The 26,996-nt window shown below is 40.7% G+C and overlaps 1 protein-coding gene across 14 annotated transcripts in view; it reads left to right on the top strand.

Annotated features, from left to right (window-relative positions):
- The window catches only part of Pkp4 (plakophilin 4), a 209,805-nt gene that overhangs the window by 100,698 nt on the left and 82,111 nt on the right, over nt 1-26,996 (top strand). For 12 of the 14 annotated variants that reach the window (XM_055599687.1, XM_055599693.1, XM_055599685.1 and 9 more), the window contains one exon: nt 21,664-21,776. The exons of the other annotated variants lie outside the window; for them this stretch is intronic. In XM_055599687.1, the coding sequence (XP_055455662.1) occupies nt 21,664-21,776 (113 nt within the window). The remainder of the gene's footprint in view (nt 1-21,663; nt 21,777-26,996) is intronic. 14 annotated transcript variants of the gene reach the window in all.

The raw sequence follows: 26,996 nt of genomic DNA, 5'->3' as shown, positions 1-26,996 counted from the left end.
TCGTCTCTGCTGAGGACTTGGCCTCTATCCCCAGATTCCTCCTAGGAGAGATACTTGAACAGTTAGCTGACGGCCTAGGGGTGTAGCTCTGTGACGGAGTGCTTGCCTGCTGTGTTTAATAACCTGGGTTCTATTATTAGTGCTACAAAAGAAAAAAAAAGTTGGTTTTTACTTTATATGAGCTTTAACTCTTTGAGAACAGCTTTAGTATTTAAATGACACTTTGTAATTTGCTTATAGGATTCACCCCCAACTCCCCTGTGTGTCCTGTGTCCATTTTACAGATGACCAGGCCAGTTTGATGACTTGTCCGTTATCACACCATATGTAACTGAGAAAGTCCCAATTCTTAATTCTAATCTACCTTTAATTATATGCCTCCACATAATGATAGACTCAAACTCAAAAACTGGAGCTTCAAGCTATGGCAGCAGACCATATCTTCAGCCATTATTTTGCAGGCTGCAAGCTAAGTATGTTATTTATATCTTTTGTTTATTTTGTTTTTAGGTCTGAAGGTAATCATGTGTAGCAAACATATGGAACATGGCCACAATCATTCATGTGACCCTTTGCTTTCCCACTCTCAGGACAATGCTGACTAAATGACAGAGACATAATTTATGGTCCAGAATGCCTAAAGAACCCACTATCTTTTGTAGGGAGTATGTGCCACTCCTTACTCTAGGACCGTGCTTTCAACCTGTGTCTCTCCACCCCTTTGAGACAGTCGGAAAATGCAGAATCTTACATTATAATTTATAACAGCAAAATTAGTTATGAAGTAGCAACAAAAATAGTTGTAAGGTTGGAGTTCCCCACAACAGGAGGGACCTGCGTTAAAGGGTTGCATCATTAGGAAGGCCAAGAACCACTGCTCTAGAGTGTTAGGGCCAACCTCTGGGATTGGAAGTGCAGGAAAGTTTTTACACGCTAACTCGTGTCTTTAAATGTTTCGCCCTAGTGAGGCATTTGCTCTTTTCTCTGTACCAGCCAGGAAATGGATGCCAAGCCCTGGAGTCTCATCATCACCAGCATCTTCTCATGTTCCCTGACTTTCCAGGGAGCTCATTTTACTTGGCACCTGAAAATTGGACTATATTTTAACCTTGCAGCTTTAATTCCCTTTCTACAACCTTGAGACATTTATTCAGTTTAAGATCCCTGTCAACCTAGACCACTCTGCTTCTGGGGGCACCAAGTTGTCTGACCCTGGGGTACGCTGCTGTGCTTTGCTTGACCCATGAGGCTCAGAACACCTGTGTTCTCCCGTCTTTTTCTGCCTCTCCTCTGCTCACTTCCTGGCTCACAGAAGGTGCTTTCAAGTGTCAACGAGTGAATGGTAAATGAAAGCCATTGGCCTAATCCTGGTAGGTTAGACCTTTCACTACTAAGATTCATGAAGGCTAATAGTGTTTTAGTATAAATAGTGGACTGGGAGAAAAAGAAACAGAAATGGAATCTGAAAATACATTTCATGTAGATTTGGCTTAAATTTTTTATTGATTTGAGGTCTTTAGCAATAGGTAGAAGCAATCCAAGTACCCATTATAAATGAATAGATAAAATGTGGTAGATTTTTTTTTTTTTTACTTATTTTTGGGGCATTATAATTGGATCATTTCCCCATTCACTTTCCTTCCTTCAAGCCCTCCCTTTTACCCCCTTGGTTTGCTGTCATTCTAATTTATAACCTGTCTTCCTTTCGTTGTTGTTACATACATGTGTGTATATGTAGACACATATTACTAAATACACGACTACATCCTGCTCAGTCTGTATAATGCTATTTATACATATGTTTTCAGGGCTGACCATTTGTTTCTGCATTGCCAGTGGGTGTGCTCTTCCCTGCAGAAGACTATTTCTTGTGATCACAGCATCCTCTAGTTGATCGTAGTTCTTCCTGTAGGGTTGCGTCCTCCTGAACTTTTTTCCCCCATCCACTTTGGCATTTCTCCTGTTGTCCTTATTCAGATCATGTTTAAGTAGCCATGATGGTGAGATTTTATGGCTGTCGTTTCTGCCATTACTGGTAGATGAACGCTCATGGTAAATTCCTTGTTCCTCTGGTCATTAGAATTCTTCTGTCCCCTTCCCACAATGCTCTCAGTCTCAGGTGTGAGAGTTGTGCTGTAGATATCTACCAGCTGGCTCCACAACTCTGCATTTTGATTGATGTGGTTTTCTTAAGTGATGTCTGCCCACTGCAGAGAGAGGGGTGAGGACTGCACTTATCCATGTACAGTGAAGTGAGGGACTCATACTGGTTTAGGAAAGTTGTGATTGTAGGTTCTCCTCCAAAATCCATGTGCCTTCGCTAGCCCTGGGTAGTTGGCTAGCTCTCTAATGTCAGGCATGATTTCCCTCCTGTTGAGCAGGTCTTAAAGGCCAGTTAGAGAACTGTTGGTTACCACCAGGGTGTGCATGCCACTACTGTAGCTTTCCACCCTGCTCATTAATGTGTTTCATAGGTGTCGTGGCTGGGTAGGGCTGATGGGTACTTCTCCCGTTTGGAAGTTTATTTATGTGGCACCTTCTGGTACCATGAAAATTAGCCCCTGGGAAAGAGGGCTTTAGATCACTTACAGCTCAGTGACCTCTGGGCTCTTTGTCTGAAGTGCATGGCATTTTCAGCAGCGGGGACTTATCTACCATCTACCTCGTGGGGTGGTGCTGGGGGACAAACAAGGGTGATAGCAATATCTATGCTGTTTTGGATGATGCCTGTGTAAGCCTAAACAAAAATTCAAAAAAGGGCTTTTCATACCCAGTAGGTTTTTGTGACTTCTTTGGCAAACCCATACCTCCAAAAATATTTACATTAAAATTCATAACAGTAACAAAACTATACTTAAAAACAAAGTAGCAGTGAAAATAATTTTGTGGTCAGGGTTCATCTTATTAGAAAGGTTTTGAACCACTGGTGAATGGCTACTGGGGAGAGCCCTGTCAGCCCCGATGCAAATTTTTCATGTAAACTATACATGTATATTTTTCCACTGACTAATGTAAGTTATAGGTATTTGTAGGTAGTTAATAGTATGATTTCTCATAACTTTTTAAGACACCCTCACTTATTTTACCCTGTCATTCTTTTGTATTCATTTTCTTTTCCCTCCTTCCCTACCTTCCTAATTAGAGCCTCTCTCCTTTTCCCTCATGTATAAGGAAGTATTAATTGTTCTTGAAAGGGAGAGAAATTCTGAACAAGTAACCCTTGAGTATATATAATAAGACAATCACAAAAGGTGAATACTTTTTAAAGATTTGTTTTTATGTGAGTGGATATTTTGTCTGCACATATGTCTGTGCGTGGTCTGTGGAGGCCAGAACTCCTGGAACTGACATTAGGAACAGTTGTTAGCCACTATGAAGGTGCTGGGAGTCAAACTCCAGACCTCTAGAGGAGGAGCCAAAACTCTTAATTGATGAGCCATCTCTCCATCCTCTGGCAAATACTGTACCAATTCATTTAGAAGAGATACCTAGAGTACTCAGTTTTATATAAAGGGCAAAATGATGGTTGTTAGTAAAGAGTGGGGAGAATAGAATTATTCGCTAATGAAAATGTAGTTTCAATTTGAGATGATGAAATTTAAGAGATGGTTAGTGGTGAGGGTTCCAACAATTTCATTCCTATTAACAGTTAGTGAAATAAAATTAATTTACAATTAAACAGTGAGCCAAACAGCCTCTTTATAAAGATTGTCTTTATTAAATTACCTAGTGGAGAACCAAGAGAAGTATATACCGTGGAAACTATTAAATGAGTCCATTGATTTAATATTTAATTATAGATGAGGCACTCATTACTGTTACAGATTTCATGCCCTTCTTAAAACTCGGTTCTTAAGATATTCTTTATCAGGTCCAAATTTACAAGTAGTAAAATTGGGGTCACCTGTGGTATTAAAGTGCAAATAACTCTTACTCTGTTTTATTTATAAGTTTGTAGTTTTGCTGTATCTGTTCATTTTCCACGGTGCCGGGTTACATGAAGATACTCCTGTGCAAGTGTATATTGTATACTGAGCATATGTGCCCTCCTCCCCTGCTCTCCTTAGTCCTTCACCTTCCCTTCCCACTCCTATTTGCTCCCCCATATGGCCTTATGTGTACACGATTTAATGTACCTATATAAAATCTAGGAATCATATGAGAGAAAACAGGTATTTGTCTCCTTGAGATTGACTTAATTTACGTAATATGCTATTTATAGTTGTGTACATTTTCATGTAAATAACAAGACTGTTGCTTATGGATCAAAAAATTCTATTGAACCTACATACTACATTCTCATTAACCATTCTTGTCTTCTTGGATATTGAGGCTGGTTCCATCACTTCGCTATCGTGAGTCATGCTGCAGTGCACATCGATCTGCGAGTGTTCTTTGTGTCAACCTCATGTCTCTTGGGTCAATACCCAGGAGAGGTATATGGGTTATATGGTAGAACTAGTTTTAGTGGAAGGTTTTTTTGTTTGTTTGTTTGTTTGTTTGTGTTTTTAAGGACTTCCATACATACTGATTTCCATAGTGGCTGGCCTAATTCTATTTGTTATTTATTTTCCCCCTCCCTCCCTCCCTCCCTCCCTCCCTCCCTTCCTTCCTTCCTTCCTTCCTTTCGTTTTTGACTTTTTGAGACAGGGTTTCTCTGTGTAGCTTTGGCTGTCCTGGACTTGCTTTATAGATCAGGCTGGCCTTGAACTCACAGAAATCCACCTGTCTTTGCCTCCCAGAGTGCTGGGATTAAATGCATGTGCCACCGTGCCTGACATTATTTGTTTTCTTAATGATTGTAGTTCTGAGTGGTTGAGATGAACTCTTGATGCAGTGTTAATGTCATTTCTCTGATGTCTACTAAGGTGAACACATTTTCATATATTTGTTGGCCATTTCCATTCTATCTTTGGAGAACTTAATGGTTGTTTGATTTCTCATTCAGCTTTTTTAAGTTCTTATGTAGTCTAGATGTTATTCTTCTATCAGATTTATAGCTGGCAAAGATTTTTCTCCTGTCCTGTAACCTATCTCTTCCCTTGATTAACTGTTTCCTTTGCTGAATAGAAACTTTTAAATTCTTTCATAAGCTCCCCCTTGTCAACTATTAGCATTATTCTCTGGACAAACGAAGTCCTTAAGTTTCTTGGGGCTGCAGAGATGGTGCAGTTGGATAAGGATATAAATTCTTCTTGAAGAGTACCCAAGTTCCCAGCACCCACACCAGGTGTCTCCCAGCTATAACTCACCATCCCGAGGGTCCAAAGCCTCTCCTCTCCACAGATACCTGCTCTCGTGGCTTATACACGTAAACTGATACACATATGTGTTATTAAAAATAAAAGTCTTCCCTATGCCTTTAAGTACTTTCCCTACTTTTTACTCAAGTTTTTTGTTTTCATCTGTGTGAGATTTGCTTTGTTTCTTCCAACGCCTTGAAGTCGTTGTTATATATCTGAGATTTTTCTGATTTTTCTAGTGTAAACACTTGTGATTACAAACTTCCGTCTTAGACCTGACTTCATTATATCAGTATGTTTTGATACGTTGTGTTTCCTTTTCCATTTGATGCTAGGATTTAATTGTTTTTCATAGTTTCTCTTGCTGTTGGTGCATTTTTTTATTGCACTGAAGTCAGATAGCATACACCCCATATCTTTGTCACTTCTAATTTTGGTTTAGACCCTTGTTTTACCAGACATTAGAATAGTGATGCCTGTTTATTTCTTAGAGCCATTTGTTTGGGCTTCTTCCCACCTGTCATTGAGTCAGCAAATAGGTGGATTCTGTTCCCTTATCCAATCTGCTAGCTGGTGTCATTTGATTAAGGAAATTTAGACTGTTAATATTCAGAATTACTATTGAAAGTTGTGTTGCTTGCTATTTATCTTGTTGATTGGTGTTTTTATTATTGATTGATTGATTGATTGATTGATTGATTGATTGGTCATGTTCATTATTTTCCTATTCTGTACTGCCTGGACTGTTGTTCTGGTGTTATTTCCTTGTAGCCCACCCAAAGAATTCCTTTAGATGTTTTCCTCTACAAAGTTGGTTTAGTGGCCATGATTTTTCTTTAGCTTATTTTTATCATGGAAAGTTTTTCTTTCTCTTAGTCTTGCAGGATGAGTAGTCTTGTGTGGCATTTGTCTTACAGAGCTTGAAATATGCCTTGCCAAGCCCTCTTGGCTTCAAAAGTAGCTGTTCTTTGTGATTTTTTTTTTAATTTTATATTTTACATATAAATATATATATATAATTTTACATCCCCAAGATACCCCCTCCCTCTCCTCATCCCAGTCTCCCCCACTTCCCTTTCTTCCCCCCTCCCCTCTCCCTTTCCTCCTGAGAAAAGGGGATTCCCCCCCATATTAACCTTCTCCAGCTGTTAAGGGGGTGGATAGATAGCTTAGTGGTTAACATCATTTGCTGTTCTCAGCCAGAAACTTCAATTTAATGTTCTATGTTTCTTGTATTTTCGAGTTGGGATGTGCGCATGGAGGTTTAGGTGGATTTTTTTTTTTTATTACCTTTATTCTTTCACTGAGCATGTTTTCAGTATTCCAGTTACCAAAGGACTTGAATTCTGTCCCCCTCACCCACACGAGGCAGTCCACAGCTGCCTATAGCTCTAGCTCCAGGGCAGGTGTCGTAGTGTTCATACCTCTGTCCACTGCACTCACATGACCACACACTCAGACACACATAAGTGAATTTAAACTAATTGTTTAATTAATATATATAATATATATGTATTTGTATATACATATATATGTGTGTGACATATTTGGTATTCTGTGTTTTTAAGTTTGGACTTGTACATGCAAGCTTAGGTTTAATATTTTTGAATCACCCTCATTCTTTCATTGAGAATGTGTGTAGTATTCAGTAAGAGCTAGGTTATAGTAGAGTTGAATTGTTGTTTTTGTCTGCTAGAGTAATGCTCAGGGCACTAGGGCTACTCCCTGTTAGCAGTTCTCTGAATTTAGAACAATGCCTCCAATACAGTAACTGTCGGAGATTAGGCACATATAGCAATAGTCAATCTTAAACTAACCATTTTAGGAAGTATGGGAACACTGATAATATTTACTGAGAAATTAGTTATTGTATGAATAGAAAGGGGAAAAACTGAGGTAAGGTGGGTTAGTTTGGGATTGGTACAAAAAAAATTAAGAAAGAAAAAATAACCAAACAATGGAAACAAAAGAGACACAGGACAAGATGAGACAATTTTTCCTAAAGGTGGAACGAAAAATGAAAGGAAACAAGACTACAGTCAGAGGACCCAAAAGAGAAACAGGTTTCAGGAGGCTGAGACACAGAAACCCAGTGGGCCAGGCTAGGCTGTGTTCCTTGTGAAAACAATAAAGACAAAGAAGGCTGTGGGAGTAGGAGAAAGAACAGGAGCTCAGGAATATATGGGACACTACAGCAGAGCTGGCCACTAAATTGATATTAGTGTCAAAGAAGGGGGAGAGCTGGGTGAAGCTAGAGTCTGCATGTGGTCTCTTCTTGAAGGTTGTGGCTTCGAATTTCTCTGTATTCCTCCTCAGTCTCACTTAGACCTGCCTTACCTCTGGCTGTACTGTGCTCGCTCAAGTCACAGATGTCAGTCCCTTCAGGAGGTGGTCCTTCAGGAATCAGGTCATAGGTACCAGCCACACCTTCAAGCAGTCCCTTGAAATCTCGAGTGCTTTTCTATCTCCGGAGGCCCTAAAGCAGGCCACAGATTCCAGCCCACGGTAGTCAGTCCACCATGGATTGGCTCATAGATGCGGCTCACACATCTGGGCCGCCTCCAGGTTACAAATGCTGCCCCGTCCATGCGCAGCTTTTTCTGACTATGAGTGTGTCACTTGACCGTTGTGTCTATGTTGATACAAGTAGATAAGTAGATACAAGATAGTCTAAGTATCTAAACCTTACGGTTTTGATTCAGAGTCTCATCCCACCAGTGTAGGTGTGTTCAGCACATAGACACCGTGGACCTTGCCCTGAGTTTGCAAGTGTGTGGAACATGGAAGATCTGGCAGCACCAAGTTGCTCAACCAGAAGTTTTTTTTTTTTTTTTTTTTTTTTTAATATTCTACTCTAATGCCAAAGGGAAAGGCATTCCTCCTCAGTATGGCGACTTTGGATTCTCTTCATTGACCCCATTTGTCTATCTGTCTATTTATCTGTCTGTTTACTCATTCATTCATTCATTCATTCATTCACCATTCATTGATTCATTTGGCTCTCTTAAAAGTATCTGCTGCTGTAAGCTCAGTGACAATCGTTGTGAGAATTCCCATCTCAAGTGTGGCTCCAGTCATTTCCTCATTGGGACAAGGGACTTCCCCTGAGCTTGCCAATTCTTCTAGGATGGACTCAGGGTTGTTTTGTTTTGTTTTTGTTTGTTCTAGTTCTGCTTTTAAATTTTATCTATTTTACTTTGCTATTAAGCTAGAGTTTTTCAGATGTCAGCTCCCTGTTCTTATTGCTGTTACCCAGCTTCCCCTGCTTTATTCCCTTGAGACTGTAAGAGACTATGCTTGCTTGTCATCCACCATCTTGGATCCTAAAATGCACTAGGAAAGTAAAAACTACAAAGAACTATAAAGTAAAATCATCATACAAATATCCAGTTCATTTTTTCAAATATTAAAAAATTCCCCTAAATGTTTCTTACATGTACATGAAGAAAATGTTTTCTTTATATTCAACACACATAAAACTATTTAAAAGTTCCCTGGTTTTAGTTTAATCTTGGAGTTTACCCCATACCGCGTGTGAATTTACCCCAGTTATGGCTAGCTATTGTGGATTGTATACTTGGCCAATGTGTTTTACCGATCCCTGTTGATGGCTGTTGGCTTATTTTCAGTTTGATTCCTTGGCTCTGTGGTTTGGGTTTCTTGGTTCCTTGAAGTGTGTAAGAGCCTCAGCCCCGAAGCTGGTGAACTGGTTGGGGTGGTATACTTTTAGGTGTTGTTGAGTTGGCTCATCAAGGATCCCATCCGGTCACTTTCCTCTGCAGCACTTCTCTCTATGCCCTCACCATAACATGTCCTGACAGCAAGTAAGCATCGTTTGCTGTGAAAATGTGCTATTAGGGCATTATGGGAATCCCCGCTGAGCTTTGAAAAAGCAAACGTTAACACTTGTTCTTCCTATTAGAATACTGTTTTCCTGGAATGGGGATGCTTCTCTTAAATAAGATCTGTTCTAGTAGATGCAAATAATACTACTTCATTTCTTTAGCCCATTCACTAGTTATTTTTGTTTTTATGAATAAGACTTTAAAGAAGCCAAATGCTGTTTGTAGTGAGTGAAACAGATACAGTAATGTGAAAATCTGAACAATGTCTCCTCCCCATTCTCAGTCCTCCCTCCCCTCCTAACCTAGTCATGCTGGCCTGTGTGTCCCCTCTCACAGATGCCTTCATGCCCAAACAAACCAAATCAGATTTGGGGTCTTTGATCTGTTATGTTGTAGTTAGCTCTTCATTTGATTTTTTTTTTTTAATCGTATGTAATGGTCCTTCTGAGGTCATAGATAACTATCAAACTCATTCTAATTAATGACTCTGTGGTGTGCTGCCCTGGAGGAGGCGCCATAGTTGGGGAGCTCCCGTGTGGGTGTGCTGGGAGTTACCACCAACTGTGCGGGGGTTGGTGCTCCATGTTGGTGCTCCATGTTGGTGCTCCATGTTCTGCTCCCCACAGACTAGCTTCTGAAAACTGGATTTGGATTTGGAGAGTCCTAAGAATGGCTTTTGGATTTTTGTTGTTGTCGTCGTCATTTTGTTTTTTTTTTTTTTTTTTTTTTGTTATAGCAAATTTCGCTCACAAAGGCTTGTGCAGGTGCCCAGCTCCTGGCTCCTCTTCAGCCCTGGGTGGCACCATACTTTAAACTGTTTGCCACTGTCATGAAAAAATGGTATCACATCCTAATTTTATTTTGCCTCAGTAATGAATTCGAGCACTTTTTCCAATATTTAATTAGTGTTTATGTTTTATTTTAGGTTACCTGCCTGCTGGACCCCTCCCCTTATCTTTTCTTATTCACTGCCTTATCTCCCCCTCAGTCTCTTTCTCCCTTCCCTGGACTTCTTTTGCCTTACGAACTGTGGTCCCCTATGGGTTGTGATCCCTGAGGCATACACCTACAGTGCTGGCTGAATGTAGCTCTCCCACTAACCTGCATCTTAGCCCTAATTTCCTCCCTTTATATGATCTCCTAGGTATAGACCTGTTTTTAAGGGGGCTATCTTTTCCCTTATGATTTTAAGGTTTCTTATTTTTAAGAAGGTTATAAAAATGCTTTAGATCATCTTTTTATGACTGTTTTCCTTGTATATGTACCATGCTCTCTGTGTGTGTGTGTGTGTGTGTGTGTGTGTGTGTGTGTGTGTGTGTGTATACCAAGGTACTGAAACAGCTTGTGTTCTCATTATGCCACTAGTCTTTTCTTGCTATGCAATTGCCCTTTTGTCATTAGGAAGTTTCCATGTGTATCTGGCATCTGGTGCTTTGCTTCTCATTAAGTTCTAGGACTTTATTTGATTTGGGAAGAAGGTTTTGAAGCAATAAAGTTAATTACCATTCTAAATATAAACTTAAGGAGCAGAAAATGAAAGAAGCTTGATGCTTAGCTTTCCATAAGGGGAAGTGTAGCTCAAGAAGTGAGAGCTCCGCCTTCCCACACTGTGACCCTGTAACTGTCCCCACAGTACCCATCCGGCCACTTCTGCCCCACAGCTGCCTGACCCAAAGCTGGCTGGCGTCTCTTAAGAACTTCAGAAACATGAGAGCCAGAGAGGTGGCTCAGCTGGCGTCACAAGTTCAAGACTGAAATGGCATCATTCTGCCCGTAGCTACATGTGCTTGAACTTAAGCCATCAGTTCAGATATGGCCTGACTCTCCTGTCGCTCCAAGTCTTGAAGGGTGACTATGGCTCTACAGCTGTGGGGAGAACACTGGTCTTTCTTAATCACATTTCTGAAGAAGCCAAGGTAAGTTCTAAAAGTTTGGAAGTGAGTGATATCTTAATGAAGTTACATGTATAAAATGAAACATTTACAAGATTAAGACCAAAAAAAAAAAAATCACTTCCTACACAGAACTAACACATCCACATCCTGTAGAGCAGAAGCAACACTTAAAAAAGCAACTCAGCATGGTTGTAAGAAAACACACCTGAGATAAATGGTATTTTTCTTTTCTATTAATTTTTCGTTCGTAATAACCAGTTTGTTTTTTTTTAAACTAGCCTCATATTTGTAGTACTATTTGTTAGATTTTGTAAAGGTTAGATTTAGTCTGTTTTCTCATACCATTTTTATACTTTTGACTGTGAATTCAAAAAATACACAGAGAAAATGGGAGATCAGGCATGTACTCTTCATAGTATTCCATTTCAACAAATAGTGATCTGTGTGCTTTATTTTCATGTACAGTGTAGTCAGTTCACTCCAGATAACTGTCTTACATTAGAGGACATATATCATGCATTTTGTTTGTGTGTTTGTTTGTTTGTTTGTTTGTTTGTTTTTGGAGACAGGGTCTCACCATGTAAATCTGGCTGGCCTGCAACTCACTATGTAGATGAGACTGGTGTCAGACCAGTAGAGACTGGCCACCCTCTGCCCCCCAGATGCTGGAATTAAAGGCATAGGCCACCACATCTGCTACATCATGCATCTTAATAGTTTTAAAATACATGTGTAGTAGGAAGTGAGTTGAAGTCGCTGTTGTTCCTAATTTCTTAATATGACATTCAAGGAAATAGCTAATCAACAAAGATACTATATTTTAAGGAAAAGAAAAACAGGCTTTAGACATCAATTCTACCAAATCACTACTATATTGGGAGATTATCAGTTGTCACGCTCGAAGTACTGACTGTCCTCATGTCACATTGCCTCAGTGTCTATTTTACAATAGGACTCCAAATATATATATAAATTAACCGTGCTGAAAAACCTCAAGTAGTAAAAGAGTTTAGTAGAATTACTGATTCTTTTGTATACACAGGTACTTTTTATATAGCACACACACACCTTTTTAAGAGGGAAGCTCAATGAAAATGAGAAGGCATTGCTAGTTCAACACTGACAGTCCCCTGTGCTGTTAGACCAGTTTTCAGAAGTGATTTGCTAAGAGCACAGAACTGGCCTGAGAGATGAGGGAATTGGATGATTAAAGACAGATAAGCACAGTGGGCAGAAGAGGGGACAGTAAAACAGCACCTCTGAAATTGAGGACAACCTCTGACACTATGCACTGAACAACACAACCTTCCCTCTGAGAGGCCTGACCACCAGTTTGTTAAGAGTCAATGAAGTACTGGGCAACTCAAGTCCAACCCCACTTCAGTCTGTCTCTAACTTCAGATAAAAGCAGAAAATCTTTTTATACATAGATTTTTTTCTGTCCAAATGTCTCTGCTGTCTTTTTAAGGAGATATAGTTCAAATGCTTCAAGGACCTCAAAAAGGATCATCCATAAAATATTTATATAAATTTTATATAAAATATCAATATCTATATGAAATGTTTATATAAAATATTTACAAAAATAAATTCCAGAAATTTTGCAATCAGTCTTACAAAGAATATGAAATGATGAATGAAATGCTCAATTCACCCTTGAATTAGTGAACTGAACAGATGCCATGGCCAGAACTGTACTGTGGGATGAAGAGAAGACAGTGGGCATTCACAGGAGTGTCATGTTCCAGCAATGTGGAACAAATAATGAAGAGCCTTGAGTTATAAGAAAGCATGAATAGTCTCATGTAAGCGACTGCACCTCATTCCTTAGGGAATATCAGTTAGTAGCCTGGGGCACTGATGTTGAGAAGGACAGTGTTAGGTTTCCAAATCTTCTTTTATTTATTTCCTTTTAATAGAGGGAAATAGAACAAAGGCTATGTCTTGGTTTCTTGTTAATTATATTTCTGTAATTAACTATGCACTGATTAAGGGACTACTTCATAGACATTAAACTCTGATAGACGATTTGGACACTGGATAACCTCTACGGTACCAGCTAAGGTCCTGAGAATGAGAAATCCAAGAACCATTTGTGAATATGGATTCTTTGGTTTTACTGCTACCTAGATTAGAGAATGACATGCAGACTCATGGCAGTGAACATTTGCAGTAAAATATTTGGGCACAAAGGTGTACTGCGCGACATACCATGACACACCACAGCTTCCATGAGTTCTTTTTTTTTTTTTCCTTTAATTTATCTTTTATCTTTATTTTCTGTTTTCTTTGCAGAGGGTTGCAAGCATAGAGGGCAGATATGGTTGGACAGGAAGATGAGTAGGATTGGGGTGCAGGATGGGAAAGTCACAAAGCATTAATAAAAAGGGTTTTAAATAATATTTAGACTTTGCAGGATTTCTCGGTGGTTTTTGGTGGGCCAGTTGTTGAGAGCCAGCCGGGTGCCTTCTGCCAGCTGGTGAATAGGATTCTATGATGATCAGTTTAAAAACTCCCACAAGACCTGCAAAGATAGAGTTTGTCTTTAGTTCATTCATCTTTTGAACATAGTAAGATGGGGTTACCTCCATATAATGTGTCATCAGAATATCTTGTCTAGTGCCTTGAATCTTAAAAGCCTAATTAGGACCCAGTGTGTTAATGACTTCAGTGCCTGGGATGGTACTACATTGTTAAAAGGAGACAATGCAAAGCATCATTAGTGAAAAGCTAGCGTAGGTCACAGGAGAAGGAAACAGGAACCCTGGAGTCAAGGTACTATGTCTTCAGAGGAGAACAATTTCAGCATTAAATGAGAGGAAATAATAAAGAACACAAAGAGAGAGAGGAGCAAGGTCCTAGAGGAGGCCAGAAGGCCTGGAGAGGGAAGCTTTGGAAAGAAGGGGCCATCCTCTCTACTAAGCCTGGAAGAAAACTGGCAGTGCCTGCGACTGTGAAACCGTGAAGATGGGACCCTCACTGGTGGCTGAACAGCAGAGGCCTGCTGCTCTTTCTTCACTCTCAGCACTACTGTCCTAGTGACCATCACAGCTTATCCTGTGGTCAAGAGGCAGAGAGCTAGATGTAAGCACACAGCAGCGAGGCACATGGGCGGATGAGGCAGAATGGCTTTTGTCTCAAAGCGCAGTGAACCTTGACATGCAAGTGGCGATTTTAAGGCCTTCACCAGTAGAGAAAAGAGAGATTGTAAGAGGGGGTGTGGTTTCCAGGTCTGCTGACTGCATGATTGCATAACATGCTGGTGATGAGGACTACTATCAACACTTTATGCTAATAAGCAGAACCCATGAGGAGCCAAGAGAACACCCTCCCTTCTGGAAGGCACCTCAGTGTCGGGTGTGGAGGAGTAGAGTCTGTACCAGAGAAAGTTGTAGAAAAAGAATATTTTAGGAAAGAGCTACACTGCAGTTAAAGCCTGGCGAGTATTCTTAGTAACCCCGAGGTGGGGAATATTCTCGGTAAAAGATGAACAGCTTGTAAAAAAGAAAAAAAAAAAAAAGGTTTGTAAAGCAGAGTAAGAGTCCTTTCCACAGGGCGCAGTTGGGAAGGGTCAGGAGATTGACCACTGTGGCCGTCAGAGAGGATTTAATGAGGATGAGAGCGTCTGCACCCACAGGAGGTGGCGTGTGCCCTGATTTTAGGACCAGCACCGGAGTCTTTGAAGCTGAGAACCAGAGTGCAGCTATTTCTGCTTATCAAAGGGGTGGGAGTGGAGGTCTCTAAAGCTGAGTGCTTCGGGAAGCCAGAGGAAGGCACGGTGTCCTCAAGCATGGACGCACAGAATCCCTAGTGTTGCTGTTTCAAAGAAACACGGAAATCATTTTAAGGAGGAAAAGAGAACTCAAACCTGGGAGTTTACCAAAGGTATAACCCTAAGGAGGAAGGAAAACAGAGGAAAGAGATTTCAGGCTACATGAACAGATGGGTATGTTAAAAAACAACTAGAAATCTCAGAATTAGAAAATATTTTCTTTGGGACAAACCCAGTATATGAACTAAAGCCTAAACAAGCCACTGATGATTTAATACTGAGGAATTCTTCATGGCTATGGCTCAGAAAAATAAAGAGAAAACATGAAAAAAAAATAACTATACTGTAGGCCCAGTATGTGAATCATTTTTTTCACCTGAATGGAACAAACAGACTGAGTAAAACATTACTGAACTGAGCCACAAAGGAAGAACGGATCACAGAAATGGAAACTAAAGCACCCTGGGCTGAGCAGTAAAGTCTGCATTCTCCCTGCAGGTGGCCTCAGAGAGGGGGGTGCTGCAGCTTGAATGAGAGATGTCCCTACGGGTCCTTGCATTGAGGGCCTGGTACCCCCGGTGGTGGTGCTATTTTGGGAGGTTCTGGAAGCTTGAGGTGGAACCTAGCAGGAGGAAATAGATCACTGGTATCCTTGGGGGTATCTTGGCCCTGACCCCTCTCTGTCTCTTTCTCTCTGCTTTCTGGCTGCCATGATGGGAACTGTTGTGTTCTGCCTTGCCCCTCCCCACCAGGAAAGACTGTCACCCGAAGCTGTGAGCTTGTCACTGTCTACTGCCTGAGCTTGAGTACACCTAGGAAGTGTATGTTGGTTGTTGAGGGAATGCAAGCTAAAGCATAAGCAAGGTAGACTCCCACAAAGGAGGAGGGGAGATCTAGCCCAATGCAGTGAGTATCGGGATGGAGACTCACCTATACTGCCAGCCAAGGTGGAAGTTCAGCTACCTTGAAAGATAATCCAACAGTCATTGTGAAATAAAGTTGATGATGTGTATACCTTTAAGTGTAGAAATTCCCTTCTGTATCTGCTCTGGAGAAGTCTGGCTCATATACACAAGGTTTAATCAAGAATGTTTGTTTTACAGAATGCTTATAATTGCATAAGCAATTAGAAACAACTCATGGGTCCATCGTGATGAGCGCGTAAATACATATGCTATTATCATAAAATGGATATTATTGATCAGTGAAAATTAACGAGCAAGAGCTACCCATGTTTATGCTGATAATTCAGAATCTTACTACACTGAAAGCAATCTACCAACGAACTGTACAGTATGCTATTTACATAAGTGTAAATTAGTAGAAGCAATAATATAAAATATTCATGAGAATTATATACATCAGATTCAAGGTACTGATTTCTTCTACAGAGGGATGAAGAAGGAAGAATAGGATCCAGAAGGAAATCAGGAGCTATCATTGTGTTTTAACATAAAATAACATTTTATCTCATAAGACACCTGAAGCAGATGGAACAGTGAGGCCTGTTGTAGAGACCTGGTTCTCACTTTCACAGTGGTCCCTTCTCTTGATTGTCTGTCCCTTCCCTATGTGCCTTAAGTAGCTCACAATATTCAGAAACTAAGTGAAAGAAACTTCTATCACTGAAAAAGAAGCCAACACGAGACTGGCCAAGGTGGAGCTTGTGGAGAGTGTTCTGTGCAAAGATTTATTATATCAGTGCCTGTACCAAAAAGGAAGGATTGGCGGGAACAGTACCCACCTCAGCGCAGACCGACAACGCCTTAGCCAAGCCCAGAAGGAAGTCTCCCTAGGCCCAGCCTTTCCAGGGCCTCCTTAGTCAGCAGCTGGCAGAGGCCCAGCCAGGCAGTGTACCTGAGAACAAGGAGGTTGATTCTTGGTATCCTGGTAGCTCCTGAGTGAGCTAGGGCAGTGAACCCTTGTCCCTGGGCAGGAATGTCCACCGAGTGTCCACCATCATGACAAAGGCAGCATAATTTCTATAGCCCTGATTCTTCCTCCGTCCTTATCACTGTATTTATGACTAGCATGAAATTAAGGTGAAGAGCTTGTAATGCATACATAGATTATCTTTTAGAGCATATTGGTAAGGCGGTGGCTTTATTTGCCGGACTCTGAGGTTATTCACATGCTATCATTAGAAGTTCTTTTCATTCTCATTCTGAATGCTGCTTAAGGACCAGTCTTCACATTTTTTATGTTTAGAGGCTAAAATGTGGAAATGACATCTCTACCTAGTTATCTTAATGAGTGTCATGTTAGAAATCATTGGGTTTTCAAATGACTACATAGTGCTCCTTCCTCATTAGTCAGTCAAAGAAGGCTATAGGGACAGAATTACCAAATACTTAAAACCTGCTCACCCATCTGGGTGCCAGTCACATATGTGTTAGATTTATATTCTGTAGAAATAATATTAGTCATTAAATAAACATACATTTTATCTGAAAATGTGCAGAGTTATTAGGTAACAGTTGCAGATCTGTGCTTTCCAGCTTCCTGCCTTTAGCACTGTATGAACTCCTCCTAATGAGAAGTGTGGACTCATAAGAAGGGGTTTTGATAAATTAGTGAGTAATGGTCAATTGTATGGACTCCGGGACTGGTTTGTTCTGTTCGGTAAGATATGAAAGTGATTGCCCAACATTTGCGTTAAATCCATGGCGATCCAGCATGGATCAATAGGCCATCCAAGTACTCCACACTGTGGGTATTTCTGAGGCACTTCAGGGTTCCTGCTGACACAGACTGATGCTCCTAATTAAGCAGAAAAGGAGCTAGTTCATTTATTGTTTATTAATGACTTCAAACCTGTGGCAAAGAGAGGAGAGCAAAGCTAGAGGCCCAGCTCTCAGAACAGCTTACAGACTTCCCCAGAAACTTGGTCAGCCCAATGTTGATGCATCCCCCAGGGCTGACACACAGCTTGCTGGGAGGCTGTTCCTGTGTGAGGAACTTGACCTTGAGATGTGATTCTGAATGTACTGCAGGTAGGCAGAACTGAGGGAGAGAAGGAGCCTCCTTTCCTGGAGCTGGTCTGGAGGCAAGAATCTGAGTCACTGTTTGGCCTGAGTGTGTCTTAGGCCAAGGCAAAGTCACTTGCTTCCAGCAAGGAATCATGAGAAACTATGTCTTCTCTCTAACTCCAAGTAGAAATTTTCTCTACAGTTCCTTGAAAAATTGTTTCGGAGTTCATAGAAGATGACACAAACATGATTTAAAGATCTATCATAATGGGGGTTTTTCTTTTCCCCTTATGAAATGGAAAAGCATACCAGCTGTCAATCCCTCTCTGTTATCAAAAGCAGTGTTCAAAAGCCATGTTACAGATACGTGGGGATCTAGAAATGGTTTCTTCCTAGACTAGCTTGATACAAATAGCCAGTGTGTAGGGAAAGGTCTATCTAATAAACAGCTGAGTGAAATATATAAAAGAATATGTTTCTATCACCAAAAGAAGGAGGAGGAGGAAAAAAAAAAAAGAAAGAAGGAAGAAAAGAAAGAAAGCTCTGAAGCAATGTGAAGTGAGCGTAATATTGATTGCTAAGGCTATATTAGCCCAGTACTGAACAGCGTAGCGTGTGCCCGCCTGGGCTTCACGGCCACACTTCCCTGTGGCAGTCATTCTTCAGCACTGTGAACCAGCTGCTGTTTGTCTATGCCCTGTCCAGTGAGCTGGCACCACCAAGTTCACTAGAAAAGGGTCTCGGATTCGGAAAGTGACGAGCAGGTGAGGTTCACTACTCTGGACTGTTTGCTTTGCTGCACAGAAACTTTATTTTCCTCAGTCCCATCTGTTGACACTTGGGGTTAGTTCCCGTGCTGTGGCTGTTCTCTTCAAAAAGTTCTTGCCAAGTGTCAGTTGTTCTTGTTTTCAACTTGGGTCTTTGATCTCTTTGGGATTGATTGTTGTACACGGCGAGAAAGATAAGAATCTAACTTCATTTTTTGGACAGGCTACCTCCAACCTCCTCTAGGTTTATTTTTTACTCCTTTGTCAAAAATTCTGTGGATTTGGCTTTACTAATTCCTTTTTTTCTGTTCTATTCCATTGGTCTGCCCATCTACTTTCATGCCAATACCAGACTGTCTTCATCAGCTGTAGCTCTGTAGTGTAATTAGAGGGTGGGTATTGTGATACCTCCAGTATTGCTCCTTCCTTAGGATTGCTTTGGCCGTTTGTGGTATTTTGTGGTTCTATATGACTTCATATACTATTTTTCTTAAACAATTGGAATATGACATGGACATTTTAATGTTATTTTGTTAGTTCTATAACTTAATTTTGGTATAGACATTTTCACAATATTAATTCTCCCTACCTAGAAACATGGAATATTTTTCTATTGTCTAGTATCTTCTGTGATTTTGCTTTTTGCTATCTAGGAATTTTCATTATAGAAGCATTATATTTCTTTGTTTAGATATATTTTTAAATACTTAATTTTAACCTAATTTAATTTTAACTGGTTGTGATGGAACTTGCCTTTAACCCCAGGACTTGGGAGGCTGAGGCAGGAGGAAGATCTAGAGAATTCCAGGCCACCCTGATCTACATAGCAAACTCCAGGCCAGACAGGACGACAGAGTGAAATAGTGAAGCCCTGACCCCAGCAGTTCCCCTCCCACCAACACACTCCCCCCCCAAACACACACCCCCACACACACACACCCCCACACACACACACCAACACACACACACACACACAAACACTTTAATTTTGGAGCTAATGCAGCAACAAAGGAACCAATGAGCATAGTTGGAACCAATGAGCATAGTTAACAGCCCACAGAATGGAAGAAAAACTTTACTACTCACACTTTAGACAAGTAGCTAATATCCAGGATTTACAAAGAATTATAGAAATTAAATACCAAGAAAATAATATGCCCAATCATCAAATGGGCAAATGAACTGAATAGAGAGTTTTTAAAAATACAAATAGCCAATAATACTTTTAATAGTATTCAATATCCCTAACTATCAGGGAAATACAAATTAAAACTACATTAAGATTCTACCTCACCTGCTTCAGAATATCAACAAATCTGACCGCAAATGTTGGATAAGAGAGAAAGGAACTCTTATCCAGTGCTGCTGGGAGTGCAAATGAATATAGCCATTGTGGAAATCAATTTGGAGATTTCTCAAAAAAAAAAGGCGAAACAAAAAATAGAACTACTGTATAATCCAGCTGGGCATCTACCCAAAGAACTCCGTATTCCACCACCAAGACATTCGCACACCCTTGTTCATTGATGTTTATTCACAATAACAAAGGATTGGAATCAGCCTAGCTGTCTATCAACAGATGAATGGATAATGAAATTTTATGTATATATATATGAATACTATTCTGTTGTAAAGAAAAATGAAAACATTGGAAGAAGATAAAATTTAAAATTTGCAGGAAAATGAAACTAAAGATTTACCAGAAAATGGATGAACTTAGAATGTGTAATATTAAGCAAGGTCATACAATCACAGAAAGAAAAAACAGCATGTTCTCTTATGTAGAATCTGGACAATAATATATGAATACGTAAACACTCACATGTAGGTACCGTATACATGAATAATGAAATCAAAAAGCTAAATATGGGAGGACGCTGAAGGGCTGAAAGCAGGTAATAGGTACTTAGCTATGAAAGAATATTAAAGGTAATTGTTTTTCTAGTTCTAATTGTCATAATTTTTTATTGGTGGATAAGTGCTTAAAATATTTTCAAAGCTGAAAATGCGAATTTGAATGTAAAGCTCTAGCTTCCACTCCAAATGTATAAAAGTTCAGTGCATTGTACATAGGCCTTAGGTATGGCTAATTTTGGTGTATTGTATTTTCAACTTTTTATAATAAAGGTTAAAAAAAGTAAAAATACATATAGCTAACTATTCTAAGAATAGTCCATGAAATTTACAAAGCCGGTGCTGTCAGGTAGTTCCTACAGAGAATTAGCAGACTTAAGTAAATTTTATGACAAATATTAACATGGTCATAACTATTCCTTCAGTGATCTAGTACCTGTTTTCTTGAACCAGCAATCATTGTCAACTTAAACTACTGACAGCTAGATAGACGTGTAGGCAGAGTTTATGGTGCACAAGACCAGGACGTATTTTTGCAGATGTTAATTCTAACTTAAAACTTTAGCAACTGATGTGTCTGGCTTGATCTTCTGGTATTTTATAGAATGGTGTGCTCTCCATTTATCAAGTCCTATCGAGCTAACAATAAGAGAAGCCCAAATAGAGTATAACCACTTAATAACCAAATTGGTTTGTGTTGCTGATAGAGCATAAAGAATATTTCTCTACCTATCTTTTCCTGCTTCTCAGTACAAGTCCAGAGTCCATGGTAAAGCATATTCTCTTTACTTCTTTGTATCCCCCTGTGAAGTAGCAACATGGATACATTGTAAATAGAGCAAACTTCTTTGGTTATATTATAGAATAAAGGTAGCCAGAAACTTAATGTGGGGTTTGAATATTTCTTTGGTTCAGTGACTTGTATCAAACATGGTGCCATGATTCCCATCATGTCCTAACGTGCAGTACAGAAGAGATAAAAAAATTAGCCATTGAGAAGGAAGAACTCAGGATGGTTGGATCACATGTAAATGTCATACAAAAGTAGTGTTTAAAGCCTTGAGTAGAAGTGAAAAGAAAGAGGGCACATAAGCAGCTACATGTTTTCAGTTCCAAGCAAGAGCTGATGCTCCAGCATTCTCAACTCAGATACCCACATGCCTGCAGGTTCACGCCCTAGAACCCGAGTTGCCCCACGCCTCCTTGTAGCTTTCTGTGATGGGTATGTTCCTGTGTTTCCTGTGACAAACATTAATTCTTGTGTGCCTGAGCAGCCAACCTGGTCGCCTCATATGCCTTTTATTTCCTTGACCCCCAGGAGCTTCAGTTTCAACGCCTCACCCGAGAACTGGAAGTGGAAAGGCAGATTGTTGCCAGTCAGCTAGAAAGATGTAGGCTTGGAGCAGAATCGCCAAGCATCGCCAGCACCAGGTACAGGGCCAGTGGCTCTATCTTTATGCGCCCAAATCACATGTCTTAGGAAGTTAGCAGGGCTGCGGCGACTGGTCCTGTAGAATGCTGTTTCTGTTAACTTCCATTCTGAATCTGACACCAAAAACGTCTATGTATTGTGAGAAGCCGCTGACAGCATTGATTATCCTTCAGACCTGTGCTGAAGTGCTCGATACAGCGCTGGTAAGCTCGTGCCGCACAAGAGAACCGCTGCCTCCTGAAATGTGACGATCTTGCATGCACACCATTGACGGACGCACCACAGTTAATGGCTATCTGTTTGGTAAAGCGAGGTGGCTGGTGCTTGGGCACCATGGTGTAGAATTTTCAACCTAAGAACTATTTCTAAGTGGTATGGTTTAGGTGGCCTTCAGGCATGCCTTCAATTTACTTTCGGTTTTTCTAAAATCTGTGAAACTGCCATGTACATTAATTTTTGTGAAATTATCGAAGTCTTCAAATATGGTAAGTACAGAATGAGTTTAAGGTAGTCAAATATAGTAGGTACAAACTGAGCATTTAATTCAAGATACACATTTAGTCACAATTGTTGCTTTTTATTGAAATGACTTCTCTTTAAAAAGATCACCGTTGTGTGAATCATTACTGTACAGTCCATGTGTTAAATCACTGCTTACCTGTAGATCTACTTTTTAAAGATTACATGCTGCTAGAATCATACATTATTTCTATCATTTGCATCTTTAAGCTTGGTGTCTGTAACTGCACAATGCACAACCCTACACCCAATCACGTCAGTTATTTCTAACTACTAAATTTTTCCCCTCGGTTTCTTCTGTAGCTCACTGGAGACAGCATCCTTTTGCCGAATAAGATGCTGCGTGTAGCTTCTCCGTTCTAGTTAGTGGTCGGTCTGGTTTTTAAGCTCTTAGACTGGATTTACATAAATGTTACAGCCTCAGGTGTATACGTTGACAGGAGTGTACATTGGTGTGTTTAAGATATAAAGCATATAAATAAAGCCAAATAGGACCACCTAACGGTGTAGAAATAAATGAACATATGTATTTTTTAATATCTGGGAAGTCTTTTTTAACTTACGTCTCGTGTGTGAGTGCGTTATTTGTATGAGTGCTCCCATAGAGGTCAAAAGGATGGGCCAGTTGAATAGAAAAATGGAATTTTTTATTAGTAAGATAATGAATCCATCATGTGAAGGGCTGTGCAGGACACCTGGCCCTGGCAATAGCTGACTCAGAAAAATCAGATTTATCCTGCTAAACTTTTAAAAATAATTTCTATCAATTATAAAAGTTGATATTTAGAGAAAATTAAAAATAGAAGGGGAAAAAAACCCCACTCAGGTTTGAGCTGCCTCTTCTGGAGGCTGGGGGGCTAGATCCCAGGGTAAGCATTGCGGGGACCACACAGCGGGGGCACAGGCGTGCACAAGTTGGTGCGTTTGAATGGGATTAACTCATGAAGTTGTATCCTTCACAGGGCTACACACAGACAAGCAGCATACTCAGACAGTGTGGGCATTTGAAGTCCATTTGTAACTGCTGACATTATTAGACATCCCCATCTTTAGAACTGTCATCTAAAGATGAGCTCACAGAACACCAAAGTAACACAGACAGAAGAAGGGCTGCGCGGAGCAGAGTGTGTGTGTGTGCGTGTGCGTGTGTGTGCGTGTGCGTGTGTGTGTGTGCAGTTTTATATTCTACACTGTTTTCTGATCTCATAGAAGTTTACTTTAAAATGCTTCTTGTCGGGGAAAAAACTAGACAATGAGTAAAAGTACAGTCTCTAACTCCCCACACTGGAAGCCATTGGAGAAACTTTGAAAGGAGTGCATGGTACAAAAGGTACTACTCACTGCAGTGTTGTTGGCGAAAGCAGAAGATTGAAAGAACTTCATTATCTATCAAGATAGAAGTAGGAAATGAATTATATAGTCTAGAATAGTTAAAATGATATACAGATATCATCATGGTCATGCGTTCAAAGCAGACTTTTGATTAGAATATGACAAAATGGACAAACAAGAAAAAGTGCCAGAGAAAAACATATCAGTGCAGAAATACACACATTCGCACATACAAGAATCCCATAAAAACACCAAACCAGAAGTCATATAGATGAAAAGAACATGTAAGGTTGAGGGCGGGGTGGTTTTTGGTTGGCTGCTTGGTTTTGGTTTGGGTTGTGGTTTTGGTGTTTTGGTTTGTTTTGCTGTTTTAAGCCCTGACTTAGCTTTGTGAGTCAGTGACCCTCCAAAGACGCTGCTGGTTTCATTTTGTGTGGGACATCTACTCCTGGGCACAGGGCCTACCCTTAAAAATGGTTTGTTTCCCCAGTGAGATTCTCTTTGAAAGAAACTAATTTTTCATTGACAAGTGGCTATCAGTTGGAAACAGCTTCTGTGTTAGGGATGGGAGCATGTGGCCACTTCTTTCAGCTCTGCGACCCCCATCTAGTGCAGAGCCATGCAGACCTGTGCGGGCCGCCTCCGTCCCTGTGAGTTCACGTGTCCCCCAGCCCTACTGTCTAGAAGGCCTTGATTCAGTGGGGTCCTCAGTCCTCCGGCCCTTACAGTCTTTCTGCCTCCTCTTCCACAGAGGGGTTCGAGGGAAACGTCCCTTCTAGAGCTGAGTGTGCCAAGGTCTCTCTGCTTGTTATCCAGCTGAGAGTCTCTAGATTTGCCTCCTTCAGCGGCAAGAGGAAGCTGCTCTGACGGCTGAGCGAGTAACTGATCTATGAGTATAGCAGAATGCTCTTAGGAGTCATTTTATTGCTACTTTCCTTCAACATAAAAGTAGTGTTTGGTTTCCGCACAGACCCCTGGCCCATCTAATCTCACGTTCGAGGCTACCCAAGCAGTGCTGGACATGGGTTTCCTCCACGGAGTAGGACTTAGCCCTACTGGTCGGTCCCTCCCCCACGCTCTGGCCCATTACTGCACCACCACGGCTTGTAGGTAGGGCACTGCCTTGTAGGTCGAAGGTTTGTAGCTGGGCTGTTTACCTGTCGCCTTTAGTAGTACACAGAGTTCCTTCCGGTGCCGTGAATACTAGTTGTAAAGGCTCTAGGTAGGCACCAACTTGACTTCTTTATATTCAATGAACTGTGTAGGTGTAGTCTTCTGCAATAGGGCCTTACTGTCAGTTTGTGAAGAGCTGGCAATAGCCAGGTTTGGGGGTCCCCGTGGGACCTCTTTGGCCAACAACTCAATTATATGTAACCCATTCTTGGTACTGGAAGCTTTCTTTTGTGAGGAGAGGTCTAATGTGGCTCTGTCCTTCCCTTTACTTAGAGATTTCATTTAGATGACCTCCACACACACACACACACACACACACACACACACACACACACATATTCTAGGAAGTTTCTACTGTGTTAGGTTTCCATACAACTCTTAAAATAGACACGCTACCTCTGCCTGCCTTCCAGCCCCTTACTGTCCACTTTGGAACGAGAATGTGAAGATATAAATAGGAATTAGCTTGGAGACACAGATCCCCTTTCTGTCAGCCTCCTGATTTGTTCAGAGGACACTGAAATAGATCCCTGCTCAGAACCAGAAAGCATCCTGTTAGAATTGTTTTGTTTTGTTTTGTTTTACATGTGTGAAATGAGTTTAGTCAGAAAAAAAGGGGCATTTTATAACCCGTTATCTTCCTTAAGATTTTTGTTAGTGAGAGTAAGGTAATCTGTAAGACTATATAACTTTATCTTCTAAAGATGCATCGAAAGAATATAAAAAGTATATTTTATCAACTTTTTGGTTGCCCACTATTTTTGCCATACTGTCCTCACTTTATGAATAAAAAGGCTGTAACACATAAGGTCTTCCTTAGGAACCTGCACTGTGGTTCTAGCAGTGAACAGTTCAGTTCCCTCCCACTGAATGTCACCTGCAGTGTGCTCCATTGAGAACTTAAAACAATCTCAAATTAAATGCTCAGATTTTCTATTAATCACCCCAGAAGAAGTGTTCCAAACCAGGCAATGAAAGCTGATTTTATATGATTTTCCATTTGTTTTATTTTCTAGCATTCTAACACACACACACACACACACACACACACACACACATATATATATATGTATGTATATGCTAGCAATACTGATCCATTTATAATGATCCTGATATGGACTTGATGGTGTCAGTACCAGAGATGATGTATGATACTCAATATTGTCACTAAACCTTGAGAAGCCCTGAAAGTACTTATTTCGAGTACAGTGTAGCTGGTTTAGTTAATATTTCATCTCATCCAAACGCATTTGAAACATCTTTCAAAATACAAAAGCTAAAAATAAAGTGTGAGGATTAAGGGAAAGGGGAGGTAAATTTTAGAAAGATGAGATGGAGGCAAGATTAAAATAGAACAACAAAAAAAATGTCCATGTAGCATGCTTTGCATTACTGAGGTTGAGAGCCAATTTTGCTCTGAGCGTCCTAGCAGCCATGCTGGAGACAGGAGCAGTCCTGATGTAAGTGCACAAACCTCACTAATGAGTCTCACAATGTTAGCATGTACAAGCTGGAAAGGAGCCAGGCTGCTCAGGAGGAGCTTCCCGTCCTGGGCGCCAAGACTTCAGTGGTTTCTCCCGCGTGAAACCTGTTTGACCCTCCGTGGTCTCTGCCAACAAATTGCAGCAACAAGCTCATAGGGCCATTTCTCATTGCTAAATGGAACATAGATAGATGAAATGGCACCTTCGCCGAAAGTAATTCCACCGGGGGCCAATTCTGACATCTAACTTGGCTCAGGGCAATATTTAGCACGTGTAGATAGATGAATTGCTTTCAGGTCTGCTAAGCAGGCAGCTTGCCATGACTTTCTGTCTGCATAGGTTTTGAGAGTCATGGATAGCAATGGATGCTGAGCTCTAAGATGCCCTGTTGTAGTTCTCTGCAGAGGTGTGTTATATGCACATAAGTGGCAAAAAAAATGGCACCCAGGAAAACACTCCACTGTGTACAGCCCAGGAGCTACACAGAACAATGCGTCCTAAAACTTTACTTCCAGATTTTGATGAACATGGGATTTCATCCATTTCTCCCTATAGAGCCATCAGAGGAGGGCTAGTCTCACATTAGCTGAGGTTAGGTTTAACTGGCTAAGGTGACAGTAGAAAGACCTGGTACTCACCACGAGAAAGCCCAGACTCTGAGCCTATCCACTCACCCTGGAGCCTGCCCTGCTTTGTTCCCAAAAACGCTGA

This window comes from Psammomys obesus, unplaced genomic scaffold (genome assembly GCF_907164565.1).
Source record: "Psammomys obesus unplaced genomic scaffold, mPsaObe1.curated_primary_1811, whole genome shotgun sequence".
NCBI lineage: Eukaryota > Metazoa > Chordata > Mammalia > Rodentia > Muridae > Psammomys > Psammomys obesus.
The sequence above is the reverse complement of the archived record's forward strand: the minus strand, read 5'-3'. Positions and strand labels throughout refer to the sequence as shown.